Genomic DNA, 15,652 nt, shown 5'->3' on the forward strand with positions numbered 1-15,652 from the left:
CCATCTCTGTGCTTCCAGGATGTAGTGAAGCAAGCAATTTAGATGGACACAGCATAAAGCTGGGATTAAACTTCTATTCCCCATTTAAATTTTTTATTGCAGTCTTAAATGAAAAAAAAAAAAACCAGCTGTCAGCACTTTTAGGTAACTTCTGTGCCTGGCAACCTGGAAGCAAATTTTGATTCACAGATGCCTCTTGCTCCTCTGATCAAATGTGCTGGCGGGACTGGTAGACAGGAGCTGTCTTAACAGTTTTAATGCACCTAAATTTGTGCCTGTAGCTGCTCTTAATGCCTTGATTGGTGCTATTGAAATCTCTTCTTAAACATATGGTAATACATTCCTCACTGATTCCTTTGCCTTTCAAAACTCAGACCTGGAGATATCATTGTCTGTAATAAGTTCATTCTGTTCCTTCTGCTTTACTGCCTGCCTAGCCTAGCTTTGATGAAGTAATTCATATAACTCACCAACTCCAGAGCAAGTTTTGATTAGTTTTTGAATTAAATAGCATGTTTTCTTTTAGGAAGTCCTGCAAACTCATCTTGGCATCTGATATTCATACGACCTCTGCCATTCTGGATGCATCACCAGTAATGAAGAACCTGGATGTCAGGGCTGAGTACAGTTGGCTGTAATTACCCCAAAAACCTTCATTTGGGCCTCACATTTACCCTCTCTGTCAGCAGCTCCATTTAATCTCCAAGCCTGGGGGGCTTCTAGCTCTTGCCTAGGCTGTAGGTGAGACTGTCTCAGACCTGATCCTGAACTGTTGTTTGGCTTTCCATGGATGACTTTGGAGCTGGTGTGTTGACAGGAGGCACTGCCATCCCCTCCTGCTCTGCCTCCCATGGCAGGGGACTCTGCCTGGCCATAGGTTTGTCCCTGGCACCCCTTCCCTGGGAGCAGCCCTGCTCCTGCTGCTTCTGGGCACTGGCAGCCACAAACACAATTTAGCTCTGATAGGACTTTCAGTAGACAGAAAACTTTTAATGGATTGATGAATTAACTGTTTGAGAATGGAGAATACAGGCTGTTTAGCCACACTTTTCCTAAGGGAGATATTGGACTCTCAATATGCATTTTTGGAGTAGGACAAGCAGGCCTGTCATCTCAGTGGGATGACATTTAGTTATCAGGATGGGGGGACAGACCAAGCATGAGGAACATCCTCCTTTGTTCCCTGAGGGAACAGCAACCTTTTTGTGCTGACAACTAAAACACTCTGTCTAATACCATCCCAGGGTTTTGTTGCACTGAATAAATAAGGCTACACTGCTTTCCTTCCCCAAGGCAGGACTGGGAGATGCTGTGATGCCTCTGCCATAGGCAGCACCTGTGGACAGCTGGCAGCCTTGAGCCACTAATTCTCCATAAAGCTTGTTGGAAAAAAATGCGACACGGGGAAGGATCTAAAATTCGCTCATTTCACAGAGCACAGCAGCTTCTATCCCACAGGGTGCTGCAGAATGGGCTCAATGCTGAGCCACAACAGGCACCAGCCTTCCTATTTAATGTAACACACCAAGGAAAACCTCCCGGTTTGTGTGCTTTCTGCCTGGGAGCTTGTATACAACCAAATAGCGGCTTTTATATTTTGGGAAGGGGTTTTTTGTGTGTCTAAAGAGAGGTACGTGGGAGAAGGCTGGGAGCCGGGCTGCTCCTCCATTCACACCGGGGTCACTTATATCCCCTCTCTTTCGGAAGAAACCTTCAAGGTTCTGCACCTGAAATCTTCAAGGTTGTTTTCTGCCGTTGCACTCAGTGAGATTAAAGCCAGGACCGCGCTCTTCCTCCTGCATCTCCCCCTCTGTCAATTACACTTTCTCGGTGTATAACTGAGAAATAAATACATTTCTGTCTATTTCAGAAATAAATAAATAAATAAAATTCTATTTCAAAAATATAAACACATTTCTATTTAATAAATAAATACATTTCTGCCTATTTAATAAATAAATAAATAAATTTCTGTCAATTTCAGAAATAAATCAATTTCTGTCAATTTCACTTTCCCAGATCAATTCACACGCAAATCTACACCTGCGTTATCCCAATGCGAAGGACCTTCCCGGCCCGGGGAAGGCGAGAACACAACCGGGGCTGCCCCGGGCCGGCTCGGGGCAGGCGCAGCGCGGAGCCGGGGCCGCCCAGGGCTGAGGGAGCCGGGGCCGCCCGGGGCTGAGGGAGCCGGGGCCGCTCAAGGCGGGGGCAGCGCGGAGCCGGGGCCGCCCGGGGCTGAGGGATCGCGGAGCCGGGGCCGCTCAGGGCGGGGGCAGCGCGGAGCCGGGGCCGCCCGGGGCTGAGGGGACCGGGGCCGCTCAGGGCGGGGGCAGCGCGGAGCCGGGGCCGCCCGGGGCTGAGGGGACAGGGGCCGCTCAGGGCGGGGGCAGCGCGGCCGCGCCGGGCCCGTCCCGCCCCCGGTTCGCGATTGGCGGCGCTGCGGCGGGGCGGGGGCGGGCGGCGCGCAGGGCCGGCCGGGCGGCAGCAGGTGGCTGCGCTCCGCTCCGCGCTCCCGCTTGCCTTGCCTTGCCTTGCCTCGCCTCGCCTCGCCTCGCCTCGCCTGCCTCTCCTCTCCTCTCCCCGCCGCCTCAGCGCGGCCCCGCCGCCGCCAAGACGCCGCGGGCCGTGCTTCGAGTGAAGAATGGGGCGGCCAAGCTCGCCAAGCCGCCCGCGGCCGCGGGCGAGACCCCCGGCGGCGCCCCCGGAGCTGGGCTCTTCATGGAGCGGTCGCAGAGCCGCCTCAGCCTCTCCGCCTCCTTCGAGGCCCTGGCCATCTACTTCCCCTGCATGAACAGCTTCGACGAGGAGGACGCGGGTACGGGGGGCCGGGGAGCACCGGGGGGCGGTGGTTCCCGGGGCTGTGTGTCTGGGCAGGCCAGGGTGGGTGTGCTCCGTGTCAGCGCCATCCCCGACCCCGCCGGGGGTTCATCCGTGCGGGTGTGCGAGGGATGCTGGGGACCGCTGGATGCGGGTGCCTGTGGAGGTTAGAACTGGGGATGTGCTCCAGCGGTGGAACACGCTCCGGCTGCCGATCGATAGGAAACACGGGTTATTTGCAAATGGAGCGGCTCCCGCTCCATCCTCCTTCTGTGAGAATGAAGGGCAGAGCTCAGGGAGGAGGCGTCCATCCTGCCGGGTGGTGTGTCCGCTCTGATTTATACACCATCAACTCTCGGGCTGATTGTTCCCAGGGGTTGTTAGCGCCGTACACCGTGCTGCTTTTGGAGAGACGAATAATGGATTCCGTTTAAATGAGGGCAGAGTAAATCCCAAAACAATAAGCCTTTCAGAATGGATGCAGTGATTTTTTTTTTGCCGGCATCAGAAAGACCTTTCTGGCCTCAGACAGTTGGCGGTGGTCATAAAATGCGACCAAGCTTAAAAAAGAGGAGCACTGGTAGGAAAAAGTAGGAAAGGCATTGGGTTGAAGGGGCGAGGAGGGGTGGTGGGAGCTGGGGAAGGTGCGGGGAGTAGAGGGCAGCGCAGCCGCTGCGTGGGTAGGGACAGAGGGAGGGAGGGCGTGCGCGGGAGTGGATGGAGAGCGGTCGGTCTGAGAGCCCTCTGTCCATTCCCGGCGCATCCCTGCTAACTGAGGGGTGTTTTTCCCAGAGCACACTGTACTAGGGACTGAACCTGTGAGTCTTGTGAGTGGCAAATAATAAAAAGTTGGTAACTAAGGCGTATTTTAACGCTGACTGTCATGGTTGCATCCCTCAAAATGCCGGCATGCTCCTTTGTCTAGTGGCTCATCCCAAGATGTGCAGATGCCAGCAGGAATACATCAGCCCGCCAGCTGCTACACCTGTAACGATGTTGTTTTTAAAGGAGTTGACGTAAGAATCAATTCATCATCTGTGTGATTAACCTAGACTTGTCATCAGCATCATGCAGGGGTGGCAGGCAGAGGATTGTCTCCTCCAACAGATGTAGTTTAAAAAATTTTTATCTAAAAATTTTGCTGATGATTTATTTGCACTTCAGTTTTGGCTGGAATGCCGAGGAGCGTACAAGACAATAATGGGAGCTTTGGGAAGTCTCAGCGCTGTTGCTTCAGGAATGATTGATAGTGAGACATGCTCAAGTATGAGAACCCAGCACAATGCCTGGGACAGCATTTCATTCCCTGGTGTCCAGCCCCTCCTGCCCTGAGCAAGGTGATAGTTTAGCTGAATGCTTCCTCTTCCAGCGCTAAAAAAAACATTTTTGCGCTCAGTTTTATTTATTCACGCTTAGTGAATGTTCATGATTGGATGTTAATAAGCTGCTCTTGATACGACACAAGTATTTGTCTCTGAATTGAATAAATCTCCAATTAAAACCTCATTCTCCAGCAGCTTATGAGCAGATCCTGCCTGTGTGAGTTGTCTGGTCAGTGAAGCTGCTGAGGGTGGATTCAGTGCGATGGGGATGTTGCAGTGCTGCTCCTGTATTTCCTGCCTGTGAGTGTATGCTCAGACATGTATGAGCTACCAGCCGGGAGGAACGTGTGCTGCTTTTTATTTTTGGTCTTAAAACTACAAGTGTGTAATTTTCTCAAGCAAGTAGATTACATGGAAGAGAAATTATAAGAGAAATGCTGAAATTGTGCCAGATAAGATTCTGTATTATTCATACCCATGCATGCTTCTGAAATAGTGAGAGATTCTGATCAGTTTGGGTTGCACAATGATTTCTGTCAAAAAAATGGATCTTGATAGCTCATTCAGGGAGATGAATACTGCACTTGGCAAGATGTTCTCTATAGGAGGAGGCAGAAAAAAAAAAGAAATTGATCCCAGGGGCATTGACAAAGTAAACAATCCTATTTCAAACAGACACATCATCCATTTTGTCTGAAGCTGAGAACCACATCTTTAAGAGAATAGCCGTCCTACAGAAAAAGGAGAAGAGCTGATAAATGACCACGCTTAAGGGAAATGTGACGTTTTCCTCTGGAAGGGGAAAACAGCCTAATGATCGTTTAAATCTACAAACAAGAAAAATTCTTGAGGTATTTCATTTAAGTTACTATGAGTGGGTAGTATCAAAGGAGCCTAAAAGGAAATTTACAGATGTGCTGAGAGCCGTGGCTGCATTTGGGCAGTGGTAACAACACCTCTGGCTTCCAGTGTTTCACCCTTTTAGTCTGGAAAAATGACACTGCTTTTGAAAAATACAGAATATACTTTTACTTATACACTATTTCCCTTCCTGCCATGGCTCTTCTTTGCTGTCTACCTTGTGGACATAGGGTGAGAAGACTCTCCTCATCTTCCACAATTCCTTTGCCTGGTAGACCTGCAGTGTGTCTGGACGGGGTTCTGAGCAGTGAATCTGGGTGCAGATGATCTCTTCATGTGCAGAAACAGGCAGCCAGTGGAGGCAGGAAGGCAACAGAGCAAGAGACAGATATTTGAGTGGTTTCAGAGCATGAGGGTGATGAAGTTTCAGATATTTCATGTCCACATGTCTCTCCAAAGAGGTGGATGTAGACTTCAGGGTTCCAATACCCTTTTCATTCCTCAGCTGCATCTACAAAAGAAGATGCTCTGAGCAGATGCGGAGCTTTTTTTGCCAGGAAGTTGCAGTGGGGCTTTGAAATAGCCAAAATGCACTCAGCAGATCAAGGACTCGGGGTTAATAACTCTTTTGATCTCAGCATGGTAATGTTGCTGGCTGAGTGCCACTGTCTTCGCTCCACTGAGGTCCCCAGCAATGTCAGTGAAGTTTAAGGATTTTTAAACTCCAGTCATTAGCAGAATAATTGTTGGTTTAACTTATGCAAATGTCTATCCTACATTTCAGTTATGGAGCAGTAGAGTAAGAGTAGGTAAAAGTCAGTCATGCACTCTTTGTGGGCACATTTCTAGAATGCCTGTTTCTGACACAAATCTTGTGAACACAAATCTGAGCTGTTCTGACGATCTGCCATACGTTTGGTCTTGGCTGGAATCAGCTGTTTGGAATGCTGATATCCCTGTGGGAACATGTCAGAAGGAGCCAAACTGCTGAGGACTGAACTGCCAAGTGGCAAGGGCGTGTAGGTTAATAACAGGATCCATGATGGCTGTGGGCACCTGCCTTGTAGGCAGCTTATGGTGCACCTGGGTGCAGCTCATAATGAAAGCTGAGGGAATGGGGTGTATGAAATCCCTCTTTGACTGATGGTGGCCTTAGCACAGCCCTCCCCAGTTCAGGATGAAGGTCATCCGTAAGGCTAATGGTGTGGAGGAGAACCATTTTTGTGGGGCACGAGGTTTGGAAATGTAGCTGAAGCAGAACAGAAAGTAAGGATTTTGAAGAGAGTACCAATAACCGACTTAGAGCTGCACATGCAGATCAGGCAGGCTTTGAGCAGGGGAGAGGAGGTGGTTTGAGTAGCTGGGACAGTTGATGTGGCAGTGCTGAAGCCGCTGGGAGCTGGGAAGTCAGAAGCAGTGCTCAGCTCTGGAGGGGTGACAGCTTCCAGACCAGGACCCTGTGTACTACAGAGGACAGGAACTACACCTAAAGAAAGACAGGTAGGTAAATGCAAAAAAACACTGGAAGGGATGGGTTTCCTTTCTTGTGCAGGATCCAGCAGCACTGCTCAGGTCTGGGCGTGTGCTCCAGCTGTGCTCTGGCCCAGGTGGGTGAGACCCTGCAGTGCACCAGCTCCTTTCATCCTACACCCTGGTTTTCTATGGAAGGACACCTGCTTGCACTGACAGAAGGCATTTGTAGCGTGCCCTGACAAGGATGGAGATTTGGATGTCTGGAATTGTGGCCATGGGTCACACTGCCCATGCAGCTCCCCTGGAATCCAGGTGCAGCTTGAGCATCTACACCAGGTTCCTTGCACACACAAGTGTGAGGAGCAGGGCTGCTCTGTCAGGCAGCAGGGGAAGGCACAGAGCAGCTCTGAGGGACTGGCAAGTGTCCCCTCCCTGGTCAGGACCTCAGCACAGGGACTGTCCAGCTTGGCAGACCCCTGTCCTTGCTGCAAGACAGGAGAATCAAATCGTGTCTCAGCCAGCTGGAACCAAGTGTCTGGCAGAGAGAAAATGGTTTCCAAAGTCAAAATGTCTCCTAGATACTGACAGTAAGCCTTCCTTGTGTCAGCTGCTCATTCAGAAAAGAGTTGAATTAGAGATAAAATTCAGCCCAGGCTGCTGCTTTCACACATTATAAAGTACTGGCAGAGGCACTGTGTTACGATCAATTGCTTTGAAGAGAAACTATGTGAAATACAAATTTAATGGATTGATAAAAAACATTTAAACTATCGGGGTGTAAGAAGGGGCTGTGGATATTTAGGTTAGTTTAGGATATTCGTTTGTTTGGGTTTTATGCATTGAACTTCCTCATAATTTTAAACATTGACCTGCTCTATAATTTCAAACATTAAGCGTTACAAAGCTATTAAATAGAGAGAGCCCCTATGTGTGTTTTCATGTTGCCATGGATATATCTCAGTTGCAGCACTGTATTGGGGTACGTATGGTTTAAAAGAAAATTATGATTCAAGACTTAACTAGTCCATTTTTACTTTTTTATTTTTTAATATAGCCCAAGTGTGTTAAGTCCTTTTTGTGCTTACTTTGGGTTTGCTTCATCCAGAGTTTTTGGAGCTCTGGAAGCCTCTAACCAGTTTTGTTAGTTGTTTGTAAGATAGGTAACCGGGCTCATGTGGCAGACAAGTAGGGAACAGGGGAAATTATACATCCATCTGGAATGTTAGCTATTTTTTAATCAATGTTTTATAAATGATTGGATAGTTAATTCCTGCAAAGATAGCCCCTAGAGCTCACCTGGGCATGCATTGCCAGCTCTCTTGGTTGGTGCGGGAGGCAGTAAAATCCAGGGGTGCCAGCTCTTTTGGTTGGTACAGGAGGCAGTAAAATCCAGGGGTGCCAGCTCTTTTGGTTGGTACAGGAGGCAGTAAAATCCAGGGGTGCCAGCTCTTTTGGTTGGTACAGGAGGCAGTAAAATCCAGGGCTTTTCCCTGTTCGTGCACAGTAAGGAGTGTATCCTTGGCTGTAGGTTATCCTGGTGATTGTAAGAAATGCCTCTCTCCCTGCTGGGCACATTCTAGCTCTAGGTAAACATGTTTATTTCATAAATGGATTAAGTTGAAATAAAAAAATGAGAACAGTTCTGGAAGAGCTGCTGTCAAATCAGTCTTCCATCAGAGGAAATTGTATGAAAGGGACCAGCAGCCTGGAAGAGGAGGCTATGGGTATGACCTGCAGAGGCTGGTGATCCAGATCTGGTTATGAGTTAATCCTGATCCTAAATACAGCGACTGATTCTTTACCTGGTCAGGCAGAGCTGAGCAATCTTTGCTGTCCCTTCCCTGCCCTGAGCACTGGAGCAGCTTTCTGCTCTCAGGCCCTGCTGCTGCTGCACGTGTGCTCAGGGGAGCGCAGGTACAGACAACAGGTTTTGTCTTCAGTGGCCATGGGAGGCTGAGAATGAGTCAGCACGAGGAGCAAGCGATTGGAAACCTTGTCCTTGTTTGTGTTGCTCTCGGTGCTGTGGCTGCACGTGAGAGCCGTGGTGCTGGGCCAGGTTCTTGCTGTGCCTGTGGAAAGGCAGAGCAGGATGTCAGCGTCAGTCGCAGGGCGCTCGCGGTCCGTGGCAGAACCCGGCAGATGGGGACGGGGGGACAGATGGGCGAGCGCGGGGAAGGGTGACGTGGCATCGGCCAGGGCTCAGCGTGCCAGCCTGCCTTCCTGGCCCACCAGCTGCTCCCCACTGCTGTCCCCCATGGGGCATCCTGCAGAGCACCCCCCGACCAGCAGCATCCGCCTGTGCCGTGTTGGGAATTGTTAGAAATGCTGATGTAAGGTGGAGGAAGAGCAGCAGCTGCTAGCCCAGGGAGCTCAAGCACTGTGCCACAAGGTGCTGCCTAGAAGTTTCCTTGGTGGTCAGCTGGGTGTGGGTTTACAGGGGAGAGGGATGTGGATGGGTCATGGGCCTTGATGGTGGCTCTGCTGTCCCCTGAGCTTTTGCAGCACACACGTGCAGCCATGGGGAGCACAGCGTTGTGTCTCCTTCCCTGGAAGGTGGCCTGATGTACTTCTGGATATTCAGAGGATGATGCTGAGTTCAGCTGTGTGTGCAGGAGTTGTTGAGGGTGGGTTAGATGTGACCCCTGCCAGCCACAGGAAAAGGATGTCTCTTTCTCTTGTTCTGCTGTCAGCTGGTTTCCAAGTAGAAGAATCTGTCCCTAGAAAGCTTTCTATCTAGGAGACACTGTTTTTTTACTGCTTCTATTTCATGTGCAGTTAATTCTAATGCAACATTTATTAATTCAAAAGCACTCTGTTCTCCAGGCAAAAAAAAAAAAAATTATCTTTGCTCTGTCAGATTCTTGCATCAGGACAAGTTGTGAAACGCTGTAGCTACTTTGCTTCAACATTCCTGTTTGACAGAATGTGTGGATCTGCTTTGTGTAGGGAAGAATTAAGTTTGATTGGAGTAGTTGTCTCGAGGAATAATTTATCTGTGCAATTGTTTTCTGAAGCACTATTTGCTTATATTTGAATGCCTTCAGTTAGATTAGAAATGTGAACAATTTAATTTAGGAAATGGTCTGTAAGTCATTGATGGTTTTAGTGGGGCAGTGAGACCTGACTCACTCAAGGCTCTCAGCCCTGCCGTCTCCTCCTCTCTCCCACAGACATCTGTTGAGAAGCACCATTAGCATATTTGAATAAGGATTTCTGCTCCTCTGCGGAAGTGTTCAACACATTTTGAATATCCCATCTATCCAGATGATGTTCCTTGGGGTTTGGTTTTATTTTCTGGGAGGTTGCTATACTGTATGGCAACACGTGTCACGACTGGGGTTCTGCAACACAATGATCCATCAGTTGTGCCATTGCTTAAGTCATCTGCTGATGACACACAAAATAGGCACTCTCTGCTGTCTGTCAAACCATGCCTTGAAATCTGCATTTAAGTTTTGTCCTTGGCTTGGCTTTTGCAAAACAGCACACGTGTAAAGGCTGAGTAGCCCTGATACAGCCTCCCCACACGGGGGTACAGCAAGCTCTGTAGCCTGACCTTATATTCAGATCCAGCCACAGTTAAATCACTGAGATGGATAATGTTCCACCTTCATGCCATCCGGGTGTTCTATTAGCTTTGTCCAAAACACAGAGCACTCATACAGCCTTGCAGAAACCAGTCTAAAATGTCTGAGTGCTCAACAATTTGGAGAGTACACTGTGTACAGAGGTAAATGACACATTTTTCTCAAAACTGTTTTGTGACTAAGAGAAATTTAAGCTATTGTCTGTGTCCTTATTCTTGCAAATGTAGAGGTAGAGGGGTCACTTATATCTGTTCCCTAAGTAACTAATCTACTCCTAATCAGAAGAATAGTTTATCCTAAAATTTAGCTTAAATTTGAATAAAAATAGCGGATTGCTGTTGCATTGCTCCCAGCAACATGGCAAGCAATTGATCACTGCTCTTCAAAGCAACTCTTCACATCACAAAGCTGTTCTTTCTTGTGCCAGTAATTCCAAGCCAAGAAATGGCTGTAATGACAGCTAGTGCTGCCTGGCATCCCTCTCCCTCCTTTTGCTGTTTGGACCAAAGAAACCTGATGGATGGATGGTTTTGTTTTCATCAGGTGTTTTGGTTTTTTGTTGGTCTTCTTTTTTGTTGTTGTGGGGTGTTCTTTTTTTTTTTTTTTTTTTTTTTTTTTTTTGAATAAAGCAGTTTTCCAAATGTTGGCCTTCTTGCTGGGCTTGGGATTGTGCAGGAGGAACAGTGTGGTCAGTGCCCTGGTTGCTGTGCTGTCTGGCCCCTTGCAGTGAGAGTATCTGTTTCCCACACTTTATATGCACTATTCCTGTAAATACACACTCCTGGCTAACACTCAGGGTATGATCCATGCTATTTTCCAGATCATCCCCAGCATGAATGCTGTTGGCTACTCATTCCCTTTCTGGCATTTGTATGTTAATTTTTTCAGTGCTCTGAAATGACTGGTTTTTACACGTGCCTTTAGTGATTTTCTTTGTGTTGATTTGGAGGGCTGAGCTATTTCATCCCATGGATATTGGTCTGAATTCAAAATCTGTTGTTTAGAGAGACCCATGCTTATGGAATATTTGTGGGACTGGGAGGTGGGGTAAATGTCTGTAATGAGATGCTTTATCCTCTGGGCTCCAGGAATGCAGCCATGTTTGTGGATGAATTTGGGCGCTGGAGGAGATGCTCTGTAAGAGATGAAATCCAGCATCCTTGAAGACCTTTGCGTTCAGAGTGGGCTGTTTTGCCAGGCACCTTCTCATCACTTCACTCTGTGATGCTCAGGTCAAGGGACTGCCAGGCTGTCATTCCCATTTAGCAGCTGCAGTGAGGATAATCGTGGTTCTTACTGTGCTTCACTTTGGTGACATCTGATTGAAGAGGCTACTGTCTCTGTGCCCAAGGAACACGTGGTTGTGTCCCTCTCTGGAGCTGCCCATCCTCTGAGGAGCAGCAGCTCAGCTTTTGGTAGGCTCAGACTTGCAGAATGATCCAGCAGCAGTGTCACCAAGGGACAGGAGTGTGGGGACAGGCTGCCCCTCGCTCAGCTCCCTGGGCAGTGTGGATGAGGCTGACATTTCCCAGTGGTGACAGTTTCCCAGTGGTGACAGCTTCCCAGTGGTGTGGGACTTTTGCCAGCTGCCCACCAGCAGTATGCATATTTACAGTTAGCAGGGAATGTATCCTGCCACGTGGATGGAAAACATGTTAATTGTGTTGCAGCCAAGATGTCTAAGAAGATTAAGATTTTTTTTTTCCCCTGTTGTAAATCCAGCTCCTTGTTTAGCACTTTTCAGCATCCTGGGAGGATTGTGTGGGTGGGTTTTTCTTTTTTTCTTTTATTGTTACTATTCACCTTTCTTTTCTTGTATTTCATGCATGTTATCACAGCTCCAGTGGAAAGTTAGTAAACCTTCACTCAAGATTGTAAGGTGGCTGCTTTATATCCATATTTGTGTTTTAATCAGATTGTCAGAAGAAAAAAAGAGAAGGCTTTTCCTTTCTAATGCCTGTTGGATTTCCAGCTGCTGTAATTGATTTATTCCTGAAAGTATCATAACAACTCAGACCCAGTAACTTTCCCTGTCCCTTAGGTTTAGGATGTGCTGCTGTCCCTCTGCTGAAGCTCTGCTGCCTCCTGCCCTGAGACCTCTCCAGTAGCCTGTGGGATTAGAGCAACTGCTCTGCAGAGCCCTTCCACCTTTATGGCAGTTTGAATTAAATTCACAATAAGGGTAGACAGTGCTCCAGACTAACTTTTGAAGCTTGTCAGTATTCTGCTTTTCCCCAGATCCCTCCAAAGCAGAAGGAATTGCAGGAATTGCTGTCACAACCCACTGTTGCATTACAGTGGTGAATTTGGTATGTTTGCCAAAAACCCAGACATTTTTGTGTGGGTTGGTCCCCACACATCTGCCTTTGTGGATCATGTAGTCCACAGTACATCCCCTCCAGATACAGGATTTGTGTTGTAATGTAAGTAAAGAGGAAAGGCTTAGATCGCGTTATCTAGTGTACCTTGAGATAAAACCAAGCATACTGCCATGGGCAGTTTCTACTAGAGTCATGCTTGTTTTAAATATTAAATGTGCAAAGTTGGGCTTTTTCAAAAACGCCTATGAGTTTTGGTCTCTGGCATTTGTTGAAAGTGAGTGGGATTTGGGGCTGTGTCTGCTTTTGGCAGTTCAGAAGATCACCCCACTGCTCTGCAAGTGTGGGGCTGAGGCTGCTGCCCTGGCTGTGCAAAGCCAGCTGGAGCAGAGGAGCAGACCCTCCCTGGACCCTGCAGTTCAAGAAGTTGAACTTGGATGGGGGAGTGTAGCATTCACATTCTCTGAAAAAAATCCCTTCACTCAGGACTTTTCTCCTGGGAAGCTGAGAAGCCTCAGAGAAAAGGAAAACAATTCTTATCTCATTTGCTTCTACTGTGTTGTGCTCACATGTGGAATGTGTTTTGAGGTTGTTTTCCTGCTGGTGATTGTTTCATTGGATTCTGGTGTGAGTTGTTTTGACTCTCTGGCCAATTGGGGCCAAGCTGTGTCAAGACTCTGGAAACCAGAGTCACAAGTTTTCATTATTAGCTTTTTAGCATTTCTGTATTCTTTAGTATAGTACAGTATTCTTTAATATAATAGAGTATCATAAAGTAATAAATTGTCCTTCTGAGAACATGGGGTCAGATTCATCATTCCTTCCTGCCTTGGTGGGGACATTCCCAGCAGATGCAATAGGGGAGCATTGAGAACACTGGTGTGGAAAGCAGGGCAGGCAGCGCTGGAAGTGGGCGTGCAGGCCAGCGCTCAGCCTGGCAGACAGAGCCTGTTAAATCAGGGTGATTTATGGAGCAGTGGCTGTTAAAAGCTTCCTCGTGCACTTTAGGAAGTGGAGCTGCCAGATTGGTCAAAGTCCAATGCCCAGACAGTTTGAATTGGCTGCCGGCTGCGGGAACAAGCGTGGCAAACTCGCACAGCCGCTTCCTCCTGCCTTTGCAGGCTGCCACATCGCCGCTGCTGCTCGCCAAACAGACAGTGTCAAAATGTTACGTGCTATGAGGACATTGCCATGGCAACCTTAGCATCCCATGACACCCGTTCTCCTGCTGTGGTGTCAGCGCAGGCTGTGTCGATGTACTTTCCTCCTCCATCTGGGGCCTTGAGGAGGGCTCTGGTACGGGATCATGTGGATTTCTTCAGTTGTGGGGCTGAGGGTGGAAGAGAGGCTCTCTCTGGGCTTTTGGGTATCTTAAGTAAGGCAATGATTCCTTCTTTTAGCATAGCAGTGCTCTCATGATCATGGTTGGGCTCAAAAGCACCTGGATCTGCTTTCTGCTGCGCTGAGGAAGCGGCTTTCCCTCCATCAGAAGGGCACAGCTGCAGTAGCCGTGTCCTACCTGGCATCAGAGCACCACACTCCTGTCAGGCAGCTCTGAGATCACTCAGTTTGGACAGACACTCTTTGGGACAGTCCTTTGGCCTTGCTTTGGGACGTCCTTTGAGCCCAGAGAAAGCCTGTTGCTGATGTCGATCTGTAGCCTGCTGGTCTGCTCCCTCCTCCCCTTGCTTAGCAGGAGCCATCAGCTGCCCTGGGCTGGTTTTGGACACCTGCCTCACACCTTTTGGTGGAGTTTCCTCCATGGCTACCTGGAGGTTTCATCATATCTTGATCAATGTTTTGAACTCCCCTAAAAAATATTTCAGTTTTTGCTGCTACCTCTGTGTCCCGCCAGGATTTTCAGTATTCCCCAAGGTTTATTTTCTCCTTGTCTTCCTATATTTCTGTATTTCTGCCAGGTATTCCAAAATTAGCATCATGTTTTTTTTCCACACATGTTTATTGGCTCTTTTCCCTTGACATAGGGAAAGCTGTTCTCAATATAAGCTAGAGCTTTGGCAAGAAATAACAAAGGTGGAGATGTTTCCTGTATGGCAGCCTGTAGACCTTCCACCAGTGCACGTTCCTCACTTCTACTTGGTATTTTATTAGAACAAGAGAGAGATCTGGGGTTAGTTATTGTGCATGTGAAGATTCTGCAAATGGCAAGGACAAAGAGATATTTAAATAAGGATTTGCCTGCCCAATGTGTACAGGCTGTGGATGTGCAATTCAAGGAATGTGGGTACACAACAAAGCTGTTTTTCACACAGTGGTGCTACAGCATAAAGGGATCATCTCTGATGGAACCCGGAGCTTGTGATCTTCACATCTGGTCTTAAGGGTCTGAGAGGGTAAATGTGAGGTGTGAGAAAGTACCTGTTGAGGCTAGGGGAAGGAGCAGGACTTGATTTTTCAATAATTTTTGTTTGTCCAGACCACTTCTGAACTGTTTCACAACAATAATTCTCAGCTCTCCTGTCTTGCCCAGTGCTCTGCTTTGAGTCGTGCCAGAGTCCCAAGTTAATAATTCTGTAAACTTGTTTTTCATCTGTTTCCACTGAATTCCTGGCATCTGCCTAGTAACAGGAGTAGGTCTGTTCCTGTGACCTGGCTGCCTAGTCTCTGCAGAAACACTTTTACTGCTCCTGCACAGGAGACACTGCTATGTCCTAAACTCAGTTTTTCCCAAGACCCAATCCAAGCCAAGTGCCTCTAAACCTGGCATCGTGTGGGCCCTATTTCAATATTTTTCTATTTCTGTCTCAGTACTGCCTAGCTTACCTACTAAAACACACTATGAAATATTGCATGGTCGGTTAAGGCAAAATCTGGCTTGTTGCTCTAGGAATAATACCAGGCAAATTATCCACAGTCCATTTTATTTGGTGAATTTGACTGTTTTCACAGCCTGTTCACTGCAGCTGTCTGCTGCAGAATGGCAGCAAGCTTGTTGGACAGAATGACTGTAAAAATCAGGAAGTCTTATTTCAGGACATAATTTTGTTTAATTTCCTGAAATCTAGAAAGCTGTATATTTTCTAAAACATCTTTGCTCTGGAGCTCTAAGGCTGGGTTTCCAAAGATTACCCATACAGGGTATGCATACCTGCATGAAGAATGTTGGTGAGAGGTTGAATCCTGAAGCAGGGACAAAATGATGGTCTGAAAATGCTTCACTGAGCAAAATATTAATAACTTCACAGGCTTGTGCCAGTTTTTTTAAGAATGTGCTTTTATATACAAGCTGACCAAGACAGGAGTGTTCTGT

General features: G+C 47.7%; 1 protein-coding gene across 1 annotated transcript in view; it reads left to right on the forward strand.

Moving 5' to 3' along the window:
• Positions 1–2,502: 2,502 nt before the first annotated feature.
• Positions 2,503–15,652, forward strand: part of RIMS4 (regulating synaptic membrane exocytosis 4) — a 56,049-nt gene continuing 42,899 nt past the window's right edge. Inside the window, exon 1 of the mRNA XM_063172231.1 lies at positions 2,503–2,818. Within this exon, the coding sequence (XP_063028301.1) occupies positions 2,722–2,818 (97 nt within the window). The 5' untranslated portion in view covers positions 2,503–2,721. The remainder of the gene's footprint in view (positions 2,819–15,652) is intronic.

This window comes from Melospiza melodia, chromosome 19 (assembly GCF_035770615.1).
Source record: "Melospiza melodia melodia isolate bMelMel2 chromosome 19, bMelMel2.pri, whole genome shotgun sequence".
Taxonomy (NCBI): Eukaryota; Metazoa; Chordata; class Aves; order Passeriformes; family Passerellidae; genus Melospiza; species Melospiza melodia.